Source organism: Astatotilapia calliptera, chromosome 4 (genome assembly GCF_964374335.1).
Source record: "Astatotilapia calliptera chromosome 4, fAstCal68.1, whole genome shotgun sequence".
NCBI lineage: Eukaryota > Metazoa > Chordata > Actinopteri > Cichliformes > Cichlidae > Astatotilapia > Astatotilapia calliptera.
This window is the reverse complement of record NC_137425.1, coordinates 26,585,709-26,610,170: the sequence shown is the minus strand read 5'-3', so window position 1 is coordinate 26,610,170 and position 24,462 is coordinate 26,585,709. Positions and strand designations below refer to the sequence as shown.

The 24,462-nt window shown below is 43.9% G+C and overlaps 1 protein-coding gene across 10 annotated transcripts in view; it reads left to right on the top strand.

Moving 5' to 3' along the window:
• Nucleotides 1-1,223: 1,223 nt before the first annotated feature.
• Nucleotides 1,224-24,462, top strand: part of LOC113021216 (RNA binding protein fox-1 homolog 2-like) — a 54,291-nt gene continuing 31,052 nt past the window's right edge. For 4 of the 10 annotated variants that reach the window (XR_013908632.1, XR_013908633.1, XR_013908631.1 and 1 more), the window contains exons 1-2: nt 1,224-2,333; nt 14,430-14,480. Coding sequence is in view for 7 of the 10 variants with exons in the window: in XM_080300443.1 (XP_080156569.1) it covers nt 2,079-2,333; nt 14,430-14,480 (306 nt within the window). In the remaining 3 variants the exon portion in view is untranslated. Of the gene's footprint in view, nt 2,334-14,429; nt 14,481-17,657; nt 18,357-24,462 lie in introns of those variants that run through there. The other 6 variants (XM_026165728.2, XM_080300444.1, XM_026165725.2 and 3 more) reach the window with 6 other exon arrangements.

Genomic DNA, 24,462 nt, shown 5'->3' with positions numbered 1-24,462 from the left:
TAGAATAAATAGCAGTAGGCAGGAATCAGACAAAGTCAAATAAAAAACTCTGTTAAATGAGTAACGAATCCTCCTCCTGAAATGCCCTGTGACCTCTTAACCAGCTGGATTAAACACAGGTCAGAGGACATCAAAAGATCAAGAAGAATGATCTCAGTAAAGTGTCATTTCCCGTAACAGATATTTTGCTCTATTTTTCCACAACCCATGAAGTCCGTGTTGGTAGTAATAGCTGAGTAATGGCTCCCTCTGCCTCTGATAGGAAACAGGCAGACGGGAGGAGTGATGTGACCTCACTGCCGTCAATCACTGCAGGTTCAGTGGGTGGCAGGGAGACAGGTAGAGACAAGGGTGTCGTTAGAGTGAGTCACAGAGATGAAGGGAAACACACACACATAAACATACAATACCTCCATCATGACACACATTTAGACACAGACAGCTGAGCAGAAAGTGACTGCGATCATCTGTTTTAAGGCAGTCAGGTGAGGTGCAGGATTTACGGCTCAAGTATTTTTATTTATTTTTTCTGTTGGTTGGTCACTGTAAACATTTCCTCACATCAGCAACTGTATTTGATAAGTGTTACTTTTTGTATGAATTATATAACATCAAAGCCCGGTAGTCAGGATGAAAGCGGTTTCCTATCGGACGCTTTGTGACTGAAGACCCACAAGGGGGCGCAACAACATTAAGAAACACGACTGTGCTGTGAAGCGTTGCTTAAAAACCGAAAGTGGAAAGGCCGGTTTTGGGCTCCTTTGATTGATTGATTTGTTTAATCCCCCCCTCCCATTTTATTTAAGTACTTTAGGCCTTTGGCTATTAGCTGCGTGTTTTCATTTATGTGGTTATGTAGGTTTCCTTTTTGCAAATGTTGGAGGCGTATTTTGCTACAAAACTGTTACAATGGGAGTAGCTGACTCCCAATAAAAATAACGAACTAGATAAATAAATAAAAATAATAATAATCATATGTTGTTCAAAAGCAAAATGTGGCTTTTGTGTTTTTGAGATATTTCATTAATATTTATATATTTTACTATTATTCATTATTATTATTATTTATTTTCTGCTTAACATTTTAGGTAATTTTAGGCGCAAAAAATAATAATTTTTGGGCATCGTCACGACCTGCAAAATAGTGCAATTTTTATATTAACTGGGAAAAAATAAATAAATAACTGAGGGTTGAGGAGGAGGGAGCTCTGAGGTGGTGGGATCAGGAGGGAAAAAAGGAGGAGAAGGAGACCGAGGAAAGGCAGACCTCAGACCAGCCCGCCTTACCTCACTCCCCCTGTCCGCGAGCCCGGTGTTCACGGGCAAATCTGACCGCAGATCAGCGCACTCGGGCTCCCTACACACTACGAGTTACACCAACTGGGACTGAGACCAGAGGAAATCGTGTTCGTCGGTAGCCAAGGTACGCACGCCAAGACTCATCCACAGCAGACCGAGGCGAGGGAACGGACAAGAAGGGAGAGAATTCAAGGGGAAAGCTGGTAGGAACCACAGAGGAGTTCACTGCAAAAGAAAAAATCCCCACGCGTTTAGGGGCGAGAGGAGAGGGTGACTGGCTGGCCCCGCAGAAGGAGTAGTATTACGCGAAGCTAATTTCCAACATTTTCTATTCTTGGCAGCGAGAGTGTGCTCTCCGAGCCACATTTATAAAGAGAGCTAGCGGAATGTAATGCTAGCAGGCTAGCCGATGTTAGCTAGCTAATTAGCTTGTCAGGCATCCGAGAGTCGGACGTGTGATCTTTATTAAAATAGGACACTGTCGTCGTTTTTCTTTTTTCAGGGGGAAAAAAGAAAGAGAGGGACAACTGTACTTAATGTGCTTTGTGTTGGATTCTGCCATGGTTTTAAAGGGGTGTCTCGCATAGCTAAGGCTAAGTTAGACAATAAACAGTGCAAGCTTGTGTATATTGATGAAAATCCGTTCAATATTATCTGTCTGGGAAAAGCCAAATCCATTGTGAATATCGAGCCGTGGACAAACCAAAAGGAGAAGGCAAAGGTAACAAAAGAAAAGAAAAAGCCAAAGAGACTTTTGACTGGTGACTGTCTCCCGTCCAATGTTAATGTCGACCGACGTTGCATCTATTATGCTACCCGTTAGTCGGGGAATAATGGACCGGGAAAGGGACATTGATACAGCAGCCGGACCCCATGCAAACGCGGCCGGGGGTCCAGCCGTGGTCCGAGGGATGAAGAGAGGAGATCCGGAGCCCGACGCTCAGACTGCCGCTGCCCTCACTGACTTGTCCGGGGCGGAGTGCAAAAGACCAAGGATAGACGGGATCGGGAGTGTTGTCGGTGACATTGGCCAGGTATGAATGCAGTGTAAACACAAAAGATATGTTTCTCACATCTGTGTCTTTTTTGTTTCCATCTGTTACAAATGCTGCTCACTGAACTCAGTATCATCCGCCCTCCTTTTCCTTCTTCGCTGTTTTTTCTGTTTGCTTCTAAGCATCAGCTAGGAAGGATGATGTTTTTGACAGCCCCCCCTCCACGCGCGCATTTTCCCCTCTTGATAATCATGCATCGTTGCAACAGCAAATCCTTTAATTATAACAAGCGAAACGCAGGAAAAGTGTCTCAGTAGTAAACGCGTTGCTTGCTGTGATTATCGAGGCTTGCTGTTTGTTCCTCTTGGTGCTGCTCTTACCAAACCAGACAAAGGTAATATGATCCAGGCTCCATTGCTATGACAGTCCCAGACACCACGGCAAAGATCAGAGCCATTCATCATGCCTGCCTCACAGAAGGTAAACCAGTGCTTTGTCACATGTTGCGAGGGATTTTGTATTTTTATACTTATGTGGATGAAATTACTTTGAACTGTGCGGATAATTTGTCAGTGAGTCTTCAGAAATCCTGACACACACATGCAGGGCATTTAATGGCTCCGTGCCCCCCCATGATTGTCGCTAGGTGTTAAAAGAGAGAGGCAGACAAGGATTGGGGGAGGGGTCACCACAGAGAAAGACAAAGAACAGAGCCTTTTTTTTTTTGAGCTTGAAGGAGCGAAGGGTCTCTGGGGGCCCCTCCTTAACACGGGTCTTCCCTTGCTTTTATGACTCGACTGCTGAGACAGCAAAGCATCAGCGTCCATTCCTGCCTCCCCGGACCAACCTGTGTACGTTACAGTAAACTAGAGAACTGCCGAGGCGCAGGGTGCACCTCTCACTTGTTCTGCCTGGATCTCTTGCTATTTATTTCTCTCTTGCAAACACACAGCACGCATCATTCCTACACCTACACACACATGCTTTGAAGTGCCCCTGTAATGCAATAGTACAAGAGAAAAATTTCAGCTGACGTCTGGTGGGTTTTTTTTTTTTTTTTTTCTTTTTCAAAGACCAGGGAAACTGCTCTAACGGTAGTCGAAGGGCAGGCGGACACGACTTGAGGTCGTCTGCAGGTAATTGAATCCTGGGGAAACTGGTAAAATGCTTCAATGGGCTGTGCAGCTGACCCGCTGCAAAGACAGAAAGGTCCAAGTGTGATGCTGTGATGCTCAGTGAGCCTCACAGAGGATGGATGTTGATGATGGGAAAAGGTTATAGCCCGCTGGCAAAGATGATGTGACAATGAGCAGGGCGGCATGTGGTGGATTCTCGCTGCCCATCGGTTGTATTGATTGTTGGGGTCGGGGTGAGGTCGTGTAAATGAAATAAAAGGGAGGATGAGGCTACAGCAAGAGAAAGAGAGTGCGCCGAAGGTTGCACGTGGAGGATAAAGAGGGGAAAGCGAGGATCGTGGTTTAATTGGGCACAATGTGCGAGTGGATTAGAGGAGAGAGAGAGAGAGGTGTGACTGGGGACTGATAGATGGATAGATGTGGGGATTTTGGGGTGGGGGTGGGGAGGTGGGATAAAGGAGACTGATGGCAGAGTGAAAATCTGAGCGGTTAGTTTGCATCCATCAGGCGGCATGATAAAGTATGCGAGGGAAGTGATGGATGGCAGGCATGACACCATCAGTTGTGGGAGAGATAAGCATGAGGACAGGGCCTGAATGACGATAATCAGCTCAGTGACACTTTATACAAAGGATAAATAAATCGGAAAATGACATTGAGGGGATGTATCGAGTAGCTCTCGGGCGCTGCATGGCTGCTCGCGATGGAGATGATGACTCCAGTGGATGTTCCTTGAACTAAATGCACCCAGCAATTACTGTAGGGCTCCTGCAGTGAGCTCGAGCTGGTATACTTCTGACCTTCCAGGCTGACTGCAAATCAGGACTGTAATAATAAACGAGAGTGCAGCCTCCCCTCTTTTGTTGTTGCTGCTCTCCTCCCCCGCTCCACCTCATACAAACTGCACCCCTTCCCACCCCCACCCTTATCTGTCCTCTGATTTGTCCCCCTCCTGCCTCCCCCCAGGCATATTTCCAGATTGCTAATTGACTCCTGGTTCACAGGCTTTCAGCGTGCCACTGAGGCAAGCCCCCCCCCGGATTCACTCTTTCCTCTGTGCCGCCCCATCTATCTCCCCCACTGCCATCTTTGATAATGTCTTCATTTCTCAGCCCGTCTCCCATCACTCAAATCGGTGGAATATCCATTTCTTTTTCCCAGCTGTGTTGTCTTATTTTCCTCTCTCCTTTTCCCCCCTTTCCCCTCCACTTCATCTCCCCCTATGCGCTCTTTCTTTGTATGTTTGGTGCGCTCTGTTGGTCTTATTGATGCTTCCCCTTGAGGCAGCACTGTTGTCTGCGCTGAGGTAGTGGGAGTACAGTATCCAACTCTCCCTCTTTCCGCGTTTCTCGGAGAGCTGATTTGTCCTATCGTTGGCAGTAAAGAGGCTTTGTGTCGCGCTAACGAGATCAAAGCTCATTTAGGAGAGGGCATTAACCAGAGCGATCGCTTTAATGGGGCCAGGGTGGAGTTGGGGTGGGGGGTGTGGGCGGTATGTATGAACAGATCACTGAAAAAGATTATCACCGATAGCGCACGTTTTTTTTTTTTATTCATAGTGTTCACCACAAGCAGCATCCATAGCACTGAGAATCATTACTTCTCGTGGAACAAGTGAAGTTAAAGTTTAGTCTGCTGAGCAGCTTCAGAACTTATTGTGCTGCAAACATGAGAGCTGATGGTTGCCTGAGAAAAGAGACGTTAAAGAATACCCCCGCAGCCCAGGCAAGAAAGTAAATTGCAACAAGAACTTTAAAGTCTCATGAACCTTGGATATCACAACAATATTACATGTACCCACCGTAATTGCACCTCCTTTTTTTCCCCTTAGGCCCTCAAAGCCACAGGACAAAAACAATAAAAATGCATAAATATTTTAAAAATATGTAAAACTGAACATTTAACAATTTGTTTAAATAGTTTATATGCCCTTGTTTCATTTTAGTGCAGTGTAAAATTTTTACTGCGTCTGTTATTTCTGCCGGCGGTAGTTTCTGTGCTTCTCTCTGCATGTGTGAGGAGTTTTGATTGGAGCTTACTGTAAGACCTGCGTTAGACTGCTGCGGGGGGTCTTTGTCAAACCTACAACGTAAACCATGTAAGTGGCTAACGTTGTTGCTCGCATTTATGCTTGTGTTGGTTCATTATGTGTTTAAAGTGTGGTTGTGGACTTTATTCCCTCCAGAGTCCCCGTGCTTGTTGTTTTTCTTTTTCTTTTTTTGTGCATCATAGGCAAAAATATTGGTCTTTGTGTATTTCCCTCATGTCCATTCCAATAGTTTTGGTGATCTTCTTTCCTTTGCTGACATTTGTGAGTCCATATATTATGATGTGTTATGATTATTATTCCTTATAGTGAGAGGATGATTGTCATTTTCTCGCTGAAAAATTCATCAATTGCAGCAAAAGACGAGTCGAAAATGCACACGATGAATCAATTGTGCTGAACAGGCCAATCACAATAATGGGCCAATCCAACCTATAGTGACATTTCTGGGCAGGTACGCTTCAGATTATGCTGTAGGTTATGGAGGGGTTTGTGGTTGTTACGTAGCTACAGCAAAATTTTCCAGCTGAGGCATTCCCCAGTGAGATGTGTAAAAGCTGATCAACCCCAAATCCTTTAGCTATTAAAATCAATTATAAGTGTTGCCAAGTTACATGTGTGTTGCATGTATCCAAAGGTCTGCCTGGGTCCATGTGATTGCATTGTTGTCATAATGTGGTAAACACGAGGCTCCATGTGCACATCTGCATGCCCTCAATTTTGTTGCATACACTCTGCAGGCACTACTAAGACACCCTCTGTGCATGCATCCCCAAAGTGTGTAATAACTATTCATCCCTGCGTGTTTGCACGTGAGCGTAATCCCTGGATTTAACACTGACTTCGTTTGACTGGCACAGCTAGACTTATTAGTGGTTAGTAAAAGTGATGAAAAAAGAAATGCAAAGACAGGGAAAAGTGTCAGTGAGGTAACAGGAAACCCTGTATGGAAGAAACAAAATGATTTGTTGGCAAGTAATAAGTGAAGAGAAGATTAATCTGCATTTTTGTTTGATCATGATTTATCAGTAGTTTTTTCTTTTTTTCCATCCTCCCCAATTGGGTTGATTAACTGCCTTTCTCCTCCATACATTATTGTAAACTGAAAGGGACAGAGGGTTTTTGTTTAGCTGCGATGCACATTTTTCAATTTTAAGACTATTAAAGCCTTAAAAGATGACTTGAGATAACAGTAACACTCAGATTCACTGATAATGAAAAAAATCATTAGTCACAAGCAGCCAGAAGTCAGCAGCTGCCATTATGCTAAGAAGAAATATCCCCAGAAGTGGAAAGTGTTAGGAGGACGGGGAGGTGTGGGACCAGTTGTGTGTTCGGCATATACTAATGTGCTAACATGTGTTGCAGAGGGTCACACAGTCCCAACCTGGTCTCGCATTAGGTGCTGTGCAGCTGTTAATGATTGCTGTTAAACTTTGAGCCACAGCACAGTGGACTCACCCTTGACTTTTGAACCAGCAACGATAAGCTAAAATTCCCCATATGCAGTTGCTCAACTCCTCTTTTCTCCCTCCCTTCTTGTGTTCAGCTCAGCTCACTACGCAACAGCATTATTACCCAAGCATCGACAGCAGACAAAAGAAGGACGCCACTAGGGCTGGGCCATATTATACCGTTCACGGTAATACCGGTATAATGTTAGGCAACGATAGGAAAATGAAATATCGCGATAGAATGGGAGTAAAACGCGCATGCGCAGTGCCTTTGTTTTCATACGCACATGGCCGATTGTTGAGTGAAACAGATGAACCAGAATTGGTTTGTAAAAATGGTGCAACTTCAGTGATGTGGAACTGGTTTGGTGTTTGTCCGTCAGATACACAACAAAGCACATTTTTTTGCAGAACAGGCAAGCGGCCGTTGTTATTGTCATATTTGTCGGACTAAGATGCTCTTAAATCTGGGAGTAATCTGGGTCCTAAACTCCGTATGCTTCAGGTCAAACAACACTGCAGCATCACTTAGAGTTAAAAACTGTCTAAATTCTTTCATCTTTAATAAAACGATCAGCATTGCTGCTTTACCAGGTGTAACTATAAAGTTTAACTTCCAGGCATCCATGAAAACAAAAGTTATTACATTTAACGGAGTTAGAAGTTAGCAGGAAGCTAGCGGAAGTTAGCTCGCTAGTTTCGCTAGTTACCTAAGCATGATATAGCACGTTCTGACGGAGAGATTTCTGAAAAAAATCAAACTTACAGCTCTGCTATCACTTCCAACATAAATGAAGACAGGAAACTAAACAGCAGTGACGTTTGTAGGGTTACTGAAGTTGGGCTAGCTGGTATATAATGATGTGCTACGTGATCGCTAGCGACACAGCTATGTTAGCATAACATAAACAGTGAAGCTGGAGGACGAACACTAACACTTTTCCACTTATAAAAGTTAACGTGAAGGTTCTTCATGGTTAGAGACAAATGCAATCGCATGGCAGGATGCTGTAAACGGACCAAACTTCAGTCAGGAGAACAACTGAGATAATCCATCCACAATACGAGGTTAGTCATTAATATACTGCAACAACATGGGAATAGAGCAGCTGCCAGAGAATTCAACATTAATGAATCAATGGTACAGAAGTGGAGGAAGCAAGAAGAATGAGTTTAATAAAGTTTGATTTATCTGACTGCTTTGTTTCGCTTAATGTGCGTTATAATCCCGTGCACCTTATGGTGCGAAAAATGCGTACTGCACACTGCAGTTTAATGTTGCAAAGCACCTCTTTTTAACTTCAGTGGATATTATACATGGTTATGCTCAGGATATGTCAGCCCATTTCTACTGGAAATGCCTTTTGGTTAAACTTTCAGCAAGGAATTTGCATTTGCACTGTTACATTTTTATAAAGCTTTAATGTACATAAAAACCAGCTTCTTGTTTAAGTGAAAATAAATGGAAGGTTGTCTTTTTGCGCTAGTAATGTTGTGGAGTTGTATTTTGTCTCGCATCAATTATATCGTCGGTTATATCGTTATCGCAAATTTTCAAATATATATCGTGATAAATATTTTTGGCCATATCGCCCTGCTCTAGACGCCACCATTCATAAAGAGATCAGAATAGGTTTGAGATCCCTTTGTCTCTCACTTGATTTCCTGGTTTCAGCTCCTTCACATGACACTTTCATGCTAGCACTCCCTTTATAGTCATCATGCCACTGCTCCCCCACCCAGCATAGCTCCTCCCCAAGGCTGCCCCCAAACTGTCACATGTGCTCCCATCTCCTCCCACACATACAGCCAAATGTCAATTCAGTGCTTCCCTTACATGGGGGTCATCTGCGATGTGCTGCCACAATACCCATCACAGCTGTCTATGAATGATACCCTGGTTTGCTATGTGAGTTTTCCCAACTTCAGCTGAATGCACTGCGATAGTTTTGTATTTCTTTGAGTTTTATTTAGTTCTTTTAAAGCTTTTATTAATGAGGCCTTACAGCATAAAGCATGTCCACAGTGCACTAAGAGCTCTGCCTCGGCAGACTGAAACAATAATTAGATCTGACAGAGAAGAGTGAAGCAACCTGTGCAGGTTATTGGTGGAATTTATGAATTGCGTTTAACTTGGTGGCTTAGTCCAGTACCAGTTAATTTACAGTTTGACCTTTGAAGTTGTGCCACATTAACAGTTGGATCCTTTTGCTATTGTGTTGTGTTATTTACAACATTCATCAAATCTTTTTTAAATTCTCGGCTTTACTTTGTGATAAAGGCAACAAAGAGTTCACATCTGTTAAATCACTAACTGGACATTTGTCCAGTAAACACTTTTGGCACTTGCAATATTTAGATAGTTACACAACTGCCTTGTCTGTCCAAACTTGACACGTGACCTTTTCAAATAAATTGTAAATGCCTTTAGAAGGTTATTTTAAACATCACCATTTTGACCTAATAGATGTTTGATTGTAATCTCTACATTATTTGGAATGAATGGACAAACAGTTGTGAGATACAGGGGTGTAGAACCATTGAGCGGTAAAATTAAATCGCTTCATCCTTGAGTTCAAAGGTGACGCTTGTTCTAGATGTAGTGAAATTTCTTTCACGTGTTCTTGATACTGTGCAAAGGTCTTGGGCCATTTCTTTATATTTCACTTCCAAAGGGCCAGACTTTTTTGTAATTTAAAAAAAAAAAAAAAAAAGGTAGTCTTGAGTAGTTAGCATGGGTCTATACACTTACATGAAAAGTCCTGAGCCCCCCCTACTTATGGATTCCAAATCCAAAAAAAGAAAAGTTGAAGAGGAAAATGGAGAATTTAACAGTATGTGCACAGATTTGTTTGTTTTCACCACCAACGCTGCTGGCTTAGAATAGAATAGAATAGCTTACCGGTATACTCAAACTGTGGCTGGTCTTTAGCCAAAATTAAACTGAAACTGGCCTCTCTCGCTTAACTTTTGCTATTCTTAAAACTTTGAGGCTCCTAAATGTTTTGTTTGTTATCAAGGTAGCCCACTTTTGTGATTCATTTGCATAAAAACAGGATAATGAATCATACGTTCTCAGTCTGGTTTTGAAAGCTGACTCAAAGCTGGCCTGCAGAGCTTTAGAGCTGCTCTGTTTCAAAGGAGGCTTAAACATGCTAATTGAATTTTTCTTCCTCCACTTTTTAGTAGTTGCATTTTATGTTTCTTATTTAGACAGTTTTATAATTGAAACAAGGACTGGAATTCTTTATAGTATTGTAATGAGTACCAAATAATGATAAGATTTTTCTTTGGTCAAAAATGTGGTGGTAAAGTTTGCAGATGCTTTCTTAAACTTTAACCACCCAAATCTGACTGGTTTCTCCTTGAGTTTAAGTGAGCAGGTGTGATCTCGTTTACAAGATTAGGACAGGTTTATCGACAGATGGGCAAACAGATAATATAACTCAGTGAAATAACAATGTGGTCCAGCTATAGATGAGTGCTTTCTTGTGCAGGAACCTTCATGCGGAGACGTACGGGGACCTGCATAATTCCCAATTCCTAGGTCATCTGTTTTTATTAGCAAATCCACACAGTCGGTACAGAGGAAACAGTCATCAATAAATCCACTCAGTGAAGTGCCCTCGAGCTTTATATTTTATTAAAGTCGGAACCACCACCATCACCAAAAAAAAAAAAAAAATGTGTCCAGTTCACATCAGAGGTGTTGAAGACTCCTACTCTTTTAGAAAATACATCGCTTAAAAGAGAGAAACTCGGGTAGTTGTAGCGGTGCCATTGTGTGGGCACAGTTTGGTCTGTAAAGTGAAAAAGATGCTGTTGTGATAAATGAGCCTTCAGTTCTCGGGAAAGCTTGTGTTTCATCTTGTCTTTCTGCGCTTCCTCTCGGTCTTTGTCCTTATGTCCTCACATATTGACTACCTCCAATGCATTTGTCATTCTGAGCGTCGTCTCTCGGCTTTAATACACCCGTCTCGAGTCCACCATATCCATCACTTTGTGGCTCTTCTGCACTTTTCTCCATAGCTATAATACGGTACGCTGGTGTCTACGTTTCCTCCTCCACGGTTGGGTTTTGTTGACTTGATAGAGCTGGTGGTGGAGCTGATCAGATGTTAGCATAGCTGTGATTTGACATTTGTCAAATCACCCCTCCTAGATTATTTTGCCACACCTCAGACATAGGCATGCAGCAGCAGATATATCAAAAAAGTCTTTTTCATGATGATTTGGAGGGAGCAGGTGTGTTTTTTATTTCCCCCCCCCTAACATTTGGTGATATGAGACCACAAAGCCACCTCCTCGGGCTGTTCTGTTTGGGACCGCTGGAAGCCTGCAGCGGCCTGCCTAATTACCGTCTCCCCTCCTCCCTTAGTCTCCCTCCCCTCTCACCATCTGTTGACCTCATGTCATTTTGTCTTCCTTCACCACTGCTGCTCCACTTTTTTCCCTTGCTTCTACCCATTTGCTCCAGCAACTTCCCAACTTCTTTCCTTCTCCTCTTAAAATAGCAAGTCAGAGACAGAGAGAGAGAGAAAATAAACAAGAGAGACGCCCTTTAGTTTTTACCCTCTGTCGAGTCAGTGTTTATGAGCGTGTGACTGGTTTTTCTGTGCTTTTGCTGATCCCTGCCAGCGCAGACTGAAGCCCTCCACAGTCAGCTGGCCGGCGCCTTCAAAGGCTCCTCCTCGCTCGCAAACTATATGGAATTAACTTAATGGAAAGTTACAGAAGTGAGGCATGAAAGCACAGCTCTGAACCTGCACGGGCTCAGACCGAGCGAAGCAGCACAGCTGCGTTCATTTTTATTTATTTTATAAAAAGCTGTCGGGAATAAACTTTTGTATACCTTTCAGCAGCCACGTGATGTAAAGCCATATGGCAAAGGCAGTGTGTGCTTGTGTGTGCCTGGGTTTGTGTGGGGGTAGGTAAACGAGTCTGTAAAAACTTGGTATCAAATTCAACCCCTCGAGCTCCTTCCCCCACCCTGCTTTAAGAAAATATAAATCACATGGCATTCTTCACTTATGACTCATTGTCTCCATTTTGCGAATACTTTACTGCTTTATTTCTCTCCCCTTTCTTGGCTTTGGCTCTCTTATTACCCACATTCCTCTTTCTCCTGTGTGTCTGTCCTTATTTTCATCTGGTTCTTTTCTTCTTCTTCTTCTGCTTCTTTCTTTCCTCCCCATCCGTCTCTTCCAGTCCCTCCTCTCTTGCAGACAGATTGATTCCAGATGTTGCTAAACTTCCTCCCCCTCTTCTCCCCTCCTTCTGTTCTTCTACGTAAACTCCTTCTCCTCCTCTTTCTCTTTCTCTCTCGCTTTTTTTTTCTTCCCAAAGTAGAACCAGCAGCGACTCTGCAATTTGATGGTCACGGGTAATTTTGGTTTGGATTTCAGTGGCATTCCAGTTGTCCTCCTTGGTAGTGCAGTGCCTACACCCTTACTTTGACTGGGAGTGTGATGAGAATGCACATTTACGTCATTAATCACCAGTAGTTGGGTGTAATTTTTTTTTCTCATATGGCTAAATTACCACCATTTAAAGAATAAATAAGTCGTGCAGCTCCAGTTTTAAACCGCATCGTCACTTCAGGCCTTTTTTGAAACACACTGCAGTGTGGTGGGTTGTTGTTGTTTTTTTCTTTTCTTTATTTAATTCAAAAAAGGAAAGAGTTTTGTCATTCCCACCGACATCGCCTGGGGCTTTGTGGACTTTAAATTCTGCTCTGAACGGGCCTCCTTTACTGCATTTCCATATGCGCTGCATCGAGCACCAGCAGCTCGCCACGCGGTCAGTATGTCGTTCGATGTAAGCCTGCCCATTCCCACTGTAAGCGCGGCGCACCAAGGAGAGTGATCCCCCTGGGGACAAGGCACGAGGGGGAAATTGGTTCCAGATGAAACAGGAAGTGGGGAGAGGAGACAAAGAAAGGGCTGTTTCAAGCAAGGGGGGGATGGGCCCCGAGTCTGGACAGACCCACCCAGAGTTAAGAGTTTACAGCTCATGCATCAAAAGAAAAAAAGAAAAGGTTTCTTATTTCCATTCTTTACATCTGGTCCATTTTTTTTTTTTTTTTATATAAACCAAAACATCATACTCACTTTTCCCCATTTGGCTTCCCTCTATCCCCCTCTCTGTCTAGACACTACTTCTTTCCATTTCTTCATTCTCTCGTGTATCATCATCATCATCCCATCTGTGTTTTGGTCTTAGTCTTCATATCTCTAACCTCTTCAGATTAAAAGCTGTTTGTCTTTCTGTTGTCTTTCTGCTGCGGTCCTACCGGCCCCTTCTTCCTCACGCAGGCTTGCCCTCGATTGGCCGAATGAACGTTTGAAGCGATGGAGCGATTCCCGCGGCAGGCAGCATCGGGGTCAGGGCCGGGAGGTTAACTCTGTTGACACTCTTCAGAAGCCAAATCTGCCCCTTCTCATTGCTGCGGCATTACGGGGCCCACCCTCGAAGTGCTGGCCGAACTGAGGGGCGCGTTCATGCCAAAGTGTAGGGGGTTGATGACCAGCACATGGATTTGGAATATTTTGCTGATTAAATGTAATGAAAACATCAGCAGTTCTAAAAAAGATTTCAAACTCACCCCCACCCTCTAACATGTACACATACACATCTTTCTTTCTTTTCCCCCCTCGGAGGCCTTTCCCCTTATCCTCCTCCCTTCCCGCTTTCTCCCTCTAGTGAGACTCATGCCTCAGCTCCTTATCGAGAGCAGAGGCATGAGTCTCGCTAGGCGGTCATGTTTTCTCTTCGAGGCATGCCAGCAGGCTAGACCGTACCGGAGTGATCTCTCTCACTGCTGTCAAAATATCATCGTTTAGTTAACTTTCCCCATTGTTCCAGTCCTCCCCCATCTCCCGCCTCCTTTTTGTCTTTTCATTTTTGCCCCCTCCTCTTCACCGAGTTCTGTAGCAAACAATGGCTCTTCTTGCCGGGGCAAAATGACACAGAGGGGGGAAAATAATAGTCACAGAGAAAATGGAGCGAAAGAGACAGAAATAATCTAATTAAAAGTAATTACAGAGCAATTAACCACAACACTGGTTTCTGAACAGGGGCGATGAGGGATGGGCTCGGTGGATTTTGATTGGTTGGTGGGACTGGATAGAAAAGTTTGCGAAGCTGCAGTGATGGTTCATCAGTCACGGCATCCACAAGACTGTTAACTGTTAACTTCATTCACTCATCAGTTGTTTTCCCACGCAAGAACGTCGTCTTTGCTCGTTTGAACTTTAGTCCCCTGCTAGTGTTCGGGTGTCATTTAAGGTCTCAAAATGCTTGAAGTACTTTGACTTGTGCTTTTAGATTACAGAAAAGGGTTGTGACAGTATAAATCCTCCTGCTTTCACAAGTTGGGTTGAGATTTTTTTGTCATCTAAAACGCACAAGTTTCTTTGGAGCGCCATTGCTGCATCCACTCACTTCTCAAAAGCACAGCCACTTACGCTGCTCTCATCCCTCCTGTTGTCTCTTGCAGAACAATGAGCCTTTAAATCCCGGTTTCCATGGATACCAACCTCACAGTCAGGTAAGAGACGAGTGACTGCTCGCAAATCTCTGTTACAATAAATTGCCAAAAATAAAAAATAAAAAAATGAATGAAATACAAAACCTTGACTTACTCAACAGTACGCCTGCTTTCAGTCATCTGATGGTAAAAAGCTGGAAGTGAGTTTGTCAAGTCCACTTGAATCAAACACTGTTTGTTCATGGGATAAAGAAAACATTTTGGTATTCTTCAAATGGGACCTGTTATGTTTATGTTGACCTCCATATTCTTGTTCACTGCTAAAATAGTTTTGTTTACAGTTTAATCCCTGATCGTCGGTGCAGCTCCTTTAAAACAAGCTGATCTCCATTTTAAACCAGCCTTATTCTGATTGGCTGCACCTCACAGGCACAAGGTTGGACACGACTGTGCGCCTTTGGTGTCCCTATGAGCGATAGCCGCTCTCACTGACGTCACACAGAGCAAGAGTTGAAAACACTGTCTGAGTAGGATGACGCCTGATCTTACTTTTAAACTTCTTTTATCAATTTATACTATACGTGGCATATGATAAGGATAGATGGACTGGCTCAGCCCCCTTTTAAATCGAGAGTTACACTTGTGATAGTCCACTTTCATGTCATTCTTCTTGCACAGTAAAAACTAGCAGTGTTGTCCTCACCATCCTCACATATGTAGCAGGATTCAGTCTGTTTCTACGACCACATTATTATCTAGACGGTAATGAAAGCCTTGCCTCACCTTTGGTAGCTCATCTCTCTTCGAGGAATCGATGGAAGAGAAACCAGTGATGACTGAGCTTCTCTTTCAAAGACTTGATTCTTAGAAAGTGGAGAGAAATTATGCTATCACCTTCTTCGCCTTGCACGCTCTGTATGCGGAGCTTTTCTCACAACGCCGTTCACATCCCCTTCGCACTTCTCTCTCTGTCTTTATGCCTCTCTCTCATATTCTCTGTTTCGTTCTCATTCTGAATGTCTCACCAGCATATTGCTCTCAGTAATTAGTGACTTATGTGTGCAGCGGCAGGGTTGCTGACTATTTTCTTATCTACCTCCAAGCAGCAGAGCGCATTGAGCAGCTCAAACCAGCTCAGTGTGTGTGTGTGTGTGTGTGTGTGTGTGTGTGTGCGCTTTTTGTCTTCGTGCAAGCGTTTGTGCATCTGAGGGCTGTGTTTTGGGACGTGCAGCTCTCTGGCAGTGCCACAGGAGGGAAGTGTTGGCCTGTGAGCTTTCTCGCCCCCCAGCCTCCCTCCTCGCATCACAATATGGAGATTCTCACAGACCTCATCCTCTCATTTAGTCTCCTCTCCCTCCTCTGCTCCCTGCACTCCACTCCTGCTCTACCCCTGGTAACATCTCTCGTGGGAGTGCAGCTCTCGGAGAACGCGAGGGGAGACACCAAAAGAATTTCAGGCTTTCGTGCTTCAAATCAAATTTATTACAATTTCTGGGTGGATGTCAACCTGACTATTAAAAACAAATGTTGTGCAAGAGATTAAAGGCGAGACAGGAAGACGAGAAATAAAGCAGGGAAGTGGCACAGAGCTAAAACTGAAATGGAAGCAAGTTATTTAAGATGGCTTGCCCGCAGGGGCACACAATCAGTTTCTTAGTTAGAGCAAGCTTGTATTCCAGTCTCGGCTCTCCTCTGCCCGAGTCCATCTGTTTGTAAGACAAACACCTGGGCAGAGAGATCACTTCTGATCTGCAGCGTGTGTGAACTCTCGCCCGGTGTTAAATTCAGAGCCACGGCATACCTCTGCATTTGTTTTATAAATGATTTAAAAAGTCGTCCCTGCTAATGTATTCTGCCCTTGAGCACACACATTAGGAGTCTCCAGCACACTGCTGGTTATCATGCAAATGGAGTTAGCCAAGCCTAGCTTTGCAAGATTGGCTTGTTCACCGCTGCAGTGCATTTGTCTCCGTAATGCGTCTGTCTTATGTTATTTATGCACATTTGAACTGCCCGCAGGTCTGCCCGCGTCAACACGAACGCGTTTAACTGGGGACGCCGCTGCCATACGTCTCCTGTTCTCTAAGGGGGGTCAGTCCTCTGGGGCCGCGGTTTCCTGATGTTTAGAGTTGATGATCAGAGTTAAAGACACACATACAAACAAGACAGAACCAGCACACCTAAGCGTTTCTTTGGCATTTAGCAGCAGATGTAATAACCTGCACACAGGAGGTGCAGTTGTTGTGAACATGTCCTGCAGAGTAGTTGAGCAGGGCTGCTGATCATCTGTAGATACCGTGTTTGGAGAACAGGCCTTTGTTTGGACGAGCTGGTGAGCGCTGGATGGATATAGCCCTTTGTTTGAATTCATGTGTGTCTGTTTTCCAGCCAAGGTGCAGCAGCATGGATATGATCAGAGCGCATCTGCGTGTGTACGTTCGGTGCATGTGTTTGTGTGTGACTGCATGTGTTTATCGCAGTGTTTCAGCCTGTGTACTTAATCCCAGGATCATCCCCTATTCATCCTCTCATCCTCCTCACTTACAGCCCTAATCCTGTCATCCCTCGCTCTTTTTTCCCCCCCCCCCCCTCCACCCAACGTTTTTATCCATTTATCTCCCAATCCTGTTATCTCTCGCTCACATCCATTGCCCCCTTCAGTCCCTGTCCCCCTCTACTTCATCCCAGCTCCTTTTCCGTCTCACCCCCTCTCTCTGCCATCACCACCACCACCTCCGTCCATTCACTTTATCTTTCCTTCCCAACATCCCTCCATCCCTCTGGACCCAGTTCTAGCCAGACTCAGCAGATGTCTGAATGCTTGGCATCAGGGCTTTTTTTTTTTTGCTTTTTTTTTCCCCCTGCAGAGTTCAGTCCCTCCCATATGAAAATGCAGCGCAAGGAACTGCACTCTCATGCCTGCAAATTAAACGCCTCCTAACAATACAGTGTTGGAAAGTGACGGAACTGAGCCAAGAAGAAAAAGGTGCAATGCAGCGTAATGTTCAGGTTGAGGTTTAGGTAGTGGAATCGGGGCTGGCGCTTGCTCAGTTTTGTGAGACTTCCATCTGTGTGAGGAAGACAGCTGCAGCAGAGAGATGGTGATCTAGGAGCCTACCCACGCAGCTAGCTACCTAGCTGTCTACCGGCTGGCCTACCTACCACTGCTTTTTTGGAGCTGACAGGCTGCCACGCAATAAATAAATCATCAAAAAAAAGCTGCAATGCAGTGGGGGTCGCATTCGTGTTCTGTACTCTCAGGCAGCCAGTGCGTGGATAGAAGGCAGCATCTTCTTCCTTTCCCGTTTCTTGTCTCTCTCCGGGGGCTTTAGGAGACGGCAACAACATCAGCTTTCTGACTCCATCCAGACACAGGGTTAGATTGCTATATGGAAGGATGGATGCTTTGATGGATAGGAGGGATTGAGACTGAAAGGGAGGGAAAGTTTTAAAAAGAGGGGCGGGAACAAGAGGAAGCAAAGGGGGGGAGAAGAGCAGGAGGACGTGTAAGGCGAGTGTGTGAATGACAGACGCAGAGCAAAGAGAGAAGAAGGGAAGAGACTCGGGTTGGCAAGAGGAGAGAGACGGAAAGGCCCGAGGGGGATCAGAGCAGCAGGGCCGGAGAGACGAGCAAAAGCGAGGCAGAGAGTGACAGGCTGACGAGGCTCGCGTGCTGGAGAAGTAGAAGAAGCAACACCGGCAGGAGGAGGAAGAGGGAGTGAACGAGGGAGAATTTGAATGTGTGAGGCAGACGTGGACTGAAGCCATCGTCAGCTCATGGTCCTGGAGCACAGACACGGGAGAGGAGGAATAGGAGGAGAACGAGAGACACAGACGGAAAAGGAGAGGAGAAGGAACGGGAAAGTGGAAAGCTGGTCAGCAGTTGTTCCTTTAGATCAGACAATGATGGGGCTGTACTACCAAGCTATGCTACCGGTGAGTTCGCATCTCAAGCAAGAGCTTCTTTCTCTCAAGTGGCTTTTTAGTATCGCGAGGGCCAAACTAGCAAAACAAGATACAATGTAAATGATTTTTGTTGTTGTTATTTATTTATTTTAATTTGGCGTGATGAAGCAGTAATTGCTTTGCTGTTCATGGTGTGGCCTGCTCTGGTTAGCTGTGTCTTGGCCCAGGTAAGGCCTTTTTCAGATAGTTGGCAGAGCATCAGGCCGACAGCAGGGCTTGTCCCTGCAGCTCTGCTCATTTCACTTTTTTTAACTCTTTGCACCCATCTGTGATTGTTTTGATAGAAACGAAATAATTTTTTTTTCTTTCTGTTAACCATACAGCATTTTGTCCTGGTGACACTGAAGTGCCGACGATACACAGGAGCAAAGCGTGTGCTTGCAGGGTATCAGCACACTTGCATTAATAGTTACTTAACACCACAGATTATAATGTTTATACAGTTGATGTGTTGTGCGCAAGGCTGCTCTTAACATATGGTGGGCGTGTCTGTGCTACTTTAGCTCAAAGACAGCCTCAGGATGAGAGCTGTTCTCTGGCTCTGTTCTAGCATGTCCTGCTCTCTGGTCTTGGGTTCATTTGGGCCTCAAGGCGGGTGTCGGGAATTGGGGGAGATGTCTGTGAGGCACACGCGTGCAGACGCGAAGTAGCAACTGCTGCTTGGATTGCCTGTGCTGACATGTATGTACATTGGGCACTGCGAGCCTTCTCCATGCTGACTGCACACAGTGTCAGATTATATTCCATATGGATGTGTGTCTGTGTGCGTCGTGTCGTGTCATGTCACTTGCAGAGGGGTGGAGGCTGAGATTTTCTTCAAGCTGTCCATGCGGTTTAAACTTCATCTTTGGATTGAGGAAGACAGGTGCTGAAGCACAGTTGTTACTTTATACACACACACACACACACACACACACACACACACACACACACACACACACACACACACACACACACACACACACTCTGCAGTTCCTGGAGTACTTTACTAGCACCCCCTCCTTTTCTAATGGCAAAACTCAACTCTATGCATTTTAACCCTTCATAGGTCCACAGCATAATCTGTGTATTCTTAATAGCTACAGTAACAGTAGCTACTACAGAGTTAATACTGTCAACTTCATAGAGTAGGACGACATTTGTAGTGTGGGAAAAAGCAGCATTTCTTTTGTTTTTAATCACAGAGGAAGTCGTTTTGCATTATGAGAATAACATGGAGATGTTAAGAATGAGGTCAACTTGTTTGAGGTGACTTTAGTTTGAAAATGTCAACTTTTTATTTTGACATTTCTCTTTCTGTTGTTTCAAAATCATCATCATCATCAACTTTATCAACTAAAAATGAAAAAAAAAACTTTAATTTTTTTTCCAGTTCAACTTCAGTCTGCAAATGTCAAATTAAATTTTTGACATTTCTCAAAATTCAAAATAAAGATAAACTCCTTCCTAAACTTCCTTCCCTTGCTTTTCCCTGACCTTTTCTCAGTTAATATGTCATTTGTACTCGTGTAAAATTCAGTACTGACGTTGTAGTTTTTCCAAATTTATTCAGTGACTGCAAAGTTGTGCTAACCTATACATTTTTCTTTAAAAGCTCTTAAAAAAACCATTACAGTAAAGACGCTACTACTAACCCTGCTGCTGTTCACACCAAGGCAGTGCGAGAGCCAACCTTTTATGGTCATTGAGGCTGAATGTAAATACAGACCTCTGCTGTGTTACTGTGCACATATGATGACACAGTGACTGCATATAAGACTCCCAAAAACCAGTGAAGGTTCTTCTCCCTCCAGACCTCCAAAACGTCATGATCAACTCTCATTTTCCCACATGAGCCGTCTCTTTCTCCCCCCCGTGTTTCTGCTGTTTTTTTCTTTCCCCCCCTCCTCTGTTAATCTTTGCTTTGCAAGCTTGCGCAGCTGTGAGGCAAACACGTTATTCGTCTTTTAAAGAGAGTATTGCCAAATGGAGAATTGAGGTAATGACTTGAAGGGTGTGAGAGCAGGGGGGGCCGTGCCTTAGTCCCATGTGGGAATGCACTTTGAAGGTGACACATCACCAGTCACACCGGCTTCTGCAAAATTTATGGCAATGCTCTCTATTTTTGGTGACACGTCTCTATAGCATACTGTGGATAAACATCAGCTAGTGACCGCAGTGCAGTTGATGAAATACTAAAGGTTTGCCATAGCAAGACTTAGCTTCAGTTAGAATTTGTCACTGACTGGATCTGACTAGCTTGATGGTGCATTTGGTGGAAAATACGCTTCATTTCTCGGATTCTGTTTTGCCAGCGGGGCACCTTATCTGGTGATGGTGGTTCGAGCCACGAGAGTCAACTGATCAGCGTGTGGATTAGACTTTGTTCAGTCTGTTCGTTCCCTACACGCTGGGCAGCTAACGCGAGCTAGCCAGCAGGTATCTGCAGATATGAGGCTGATGTCAACAAACACAAACAGCAGGAGCAGATGAATTAGGCAGCAGACTTTGTTCTTACTGTGTCAAAACTAGACTGGTCTATAGTTGTTCGAGCCTGCATTTGAAAACTGTGCAAAATGATGAAAAGCTTCCAAGCTCTCCAGCTGTTTTGCTCATGTAGGCCCAAAAATATGTTTATGTCTTAGTTTATTGAGCATGCAGGGAAAAAGATCAAACTTGAATCAAAATTTAAATTTGGTGATGATTTGTTTGCAGCTGTATTGCCCGGCCGTGCGTCGTGTTAGTCGAGGCATTTAATTGGCAGCCCGTTTTTGCATTGCACACTGGACACGATCATGTGACTGTGCAGGCTCTGTCACAGCAGCACATGGTCCCCCAACTTGGCTGCTTATGTGCCAGTCCTAAAACGTCTTCTGTTTGCAAGAGAGTACTCAGTTAGTGCCATGCAGCGACAGATCTTCAGGGAAATTGGAGGGGATTCACACCCAAGTCTTTAATCCTCTGGGTTCTGTGTGCATGTTTGTCTGTGGGAGACAGCTGCCTGTGTGTGTGCTGAGAGTATTACAGTACAACAGCAGACAGTTTATTCTAGGTAGTTGCATGCTTAGCTTTATTCATTATTGTTATCCTTTTTGATTATGGGTGTTTCTTTGTGCTTTGCAAGTCTCAAAATAGAAACTTCCAGAGAAAACTAATTTCCCAATTTTACAGAGGGACACACATCGTGCATGTTACCAAAATAAACACTGAGCCAGAGTCCTCCATATTGGTGGTCTAATGCACTGTGTGAAACTGCTCCACCTGAGGGTTAACTGTTCTCCCACCGCCTGTAAAAGCCACCGTGATGCTGTCCGACACTAATGCTGCTGCTCTAAATGCCATTGCCCGAGGCCTGTGCGATGCGGGTTGAGGTGTGAAAGCACTCCGCATGTTACCTCACAGCAAATACGTGCACACAGAACACCACGAGTGTCGTTGTGCAGAAGAAGCCGAAATGTATGCGGTACTGTATCTCCTAGGTTACCTTCCCCTGCATGATAAACAGCAGTGTAACACTGGGTGTCTGCACACACACCATACCCTAGCTTACACTGCAGCAGGAAGTCAGTGCTGCTGGGCTTTTACATTTCATCATCTTCTGCAAAAGGTATGGCAGCAGGGAACGAATGGTCCATCTTGTAGCATTTTTCAGTGTTGGCAATCTAAGATTTATCCAAGAGTAGATTAAGATTTTCGATTTCTGAACTTATGTGATTTTTAGATTTTTATTGGTTCTTTTAATGTTTGCAAATTGTCAGTGATCGAGGTTTAACAGATGATTTTACTGCTGAATGCTCTGTAAATCGGTTGAAATGAACGAGTCGGGAGGCTTTAATTTTTTAAGTGTTAAGTGCAGCGATGAGCTGAGTGCCATAATGACATAAAAGTCAGCATACTTCTTAGAAATATTGTTATTATGATTTGGAAATTGGTGAAATGCATAATGCAGCAGATCACATGTCAGGCTGCAAATGGGCAGATTAAGTGTTTGGACTGAATTATCATGCAGTAGAAAGATTGCAGACAGTGTGCAGCGAATTTGGACACATTAACCTGAAATTGGCATCCAAGTTCCTCACTGAAATATTTCAGTGTTGTTCTCCATTTTTGGCTTCTTTCTTAAGGGTCCACACAGTAAATCATCTGCTTTCATCTCATCCTGTTCTTCCATCCTTTGTCTTTTCCCAACAGTGGCATATTTTCCACTGACCTGCTGCTTCAACCGATTTGATACGGAAAGGTCATTCTTCACGATCCGCATTTTTGGTCTGGCACAGATTTTTAGGCTGGACGCCCGCCCTGATGCAACCCTCCCAATTTATCTGAGCTTGGGACCAACGCTGGCTCGAGGCCTCCATGGCTGGGTTTCACTGGAATATCTCAATGAGGGATTTAATGAAATTTTATGGTTTATATTTTAATTTAAACTGCTCTTGAAATTGCTCATAATATTAAATATTTTTGGAAAAATATTATTAAATCATTATAAAATCATATTATAGCCTCAGTCGCTGCTGTGGGACTTTAACATAGCTTTCATCATTAATTATTCTGCAGTTCTGTTGATGCTTTGTTAAAAAAAAAAAAAAAAGAAATCCCTGTTATAATTTCATCCGAGCCAAAAGTTGCTTTGCAAATGTATTTTTTTCTGATCAATAGTTTAAACCCTTTAATATCAACTCACTGTCATTATTGACAATTAAAACATCAAATCCAGTCATCTAAATAAATGGAACCTAATAACCCGTTATTACTATTATTGAGGAGTAATTGATTGTCACGATAATTATTGTGATTCATTTTTCGACCTTCATATAATTGACCAAATACTCAGACGGTGATGGTTTTACTTCAGCACAGCGATGGTGCTCCAGCTGCTCTTTATCAACTGTCATAAAAACACTGACAGTCTTCCACGTGATGCATTATTGTATGCGCAGGCCAACTTACTGCACAACACACTGCCGATATTGACTGTTGCAGTTTTTCTAAAGGAAAACAATTTTGGTTGGTTATTTTTAGGACACATCGCCCAAAGTGAGTGCGAGTGTTTGAGAGAAGTCTGTGTGATTATGGTAATGATGGTGATGTTGATCAGAGCTGTCAAAAACCGACAGGCTGCATGTCACAGATCTCAGCGGAGCTGCGGAGCCGCTGACACTGACAGACAGCGTGGGGTTAGTCTGTAGTTCATACAGCGGGTTAGGTATTTGGTTTATGTTAATTTTTTATTTTAAACGAGTGGAAATCGACACCACCTCAGCTTGGATATCTCCCTGATCCCCAACCGTCATCGTTACTCAGTTACTTAGCTTAGTTTTTCCCAACTTGACAACTCTTTGGAGTTTATTTTTTCCTCCTTAGCAACAACTAGCCATCGAGCATGGGGTCACTCTCTGCACCTCTCTGTTAGTCATCTCTGTGCAGTTTTTGGAAGAGAAAAGCAAAAAGGCACATGTGCAATGTTGTTCTAGTAGTTTGTTACCAAAATGGAGGCAGTGCAATTTGTGATATTAATAAAAAATAAAAGACTTTTTTTTTAGGCTGTGTCTAATTTTAAAACAGTTGTAAAAATAGCAAAGCTGCGTGTGGTCATTTTTGTCAGACGACGTTGTGGTTATAAAACCAGAGTCCTTAAGAGAAAATGCCTTTTAATTAAATATAAAGTTGTGTGTCCTGCTTTCATCGTCTTCAGCAGCACCCCACCCACTGCTCTCCCACTCAAGAGCTCCAACCAAAGCATTAAATATTCGCCGTTGATCACTCCGGAAGCTCCTGACAGCCTTAACAGGAGTCGGTGGTTAAGGCTAACCTACGAGCTGCTTCTGATTACAGTTATAGCTGCAGCATATGGAACGGGAGCTTCGACTTAAGGTTCTGTGTTGAGGCACTTTTGTTGCCAGATATCTATCTATGTGTCCTCTGGATGTGAGCCAGTGCACTATGGATGTACCTCTAAATGACAACTGGCGCACATTCAAGAGAGAGAGGCAGCGTCTGCATAGAGGCAGCTGTATAAGGAGATGGGGCTGTGGCCTGTTTGATGGACATATCAGTGCAGTTGGGGCTTTGAGTGACTGGAGAGGAGAGAGAGCCA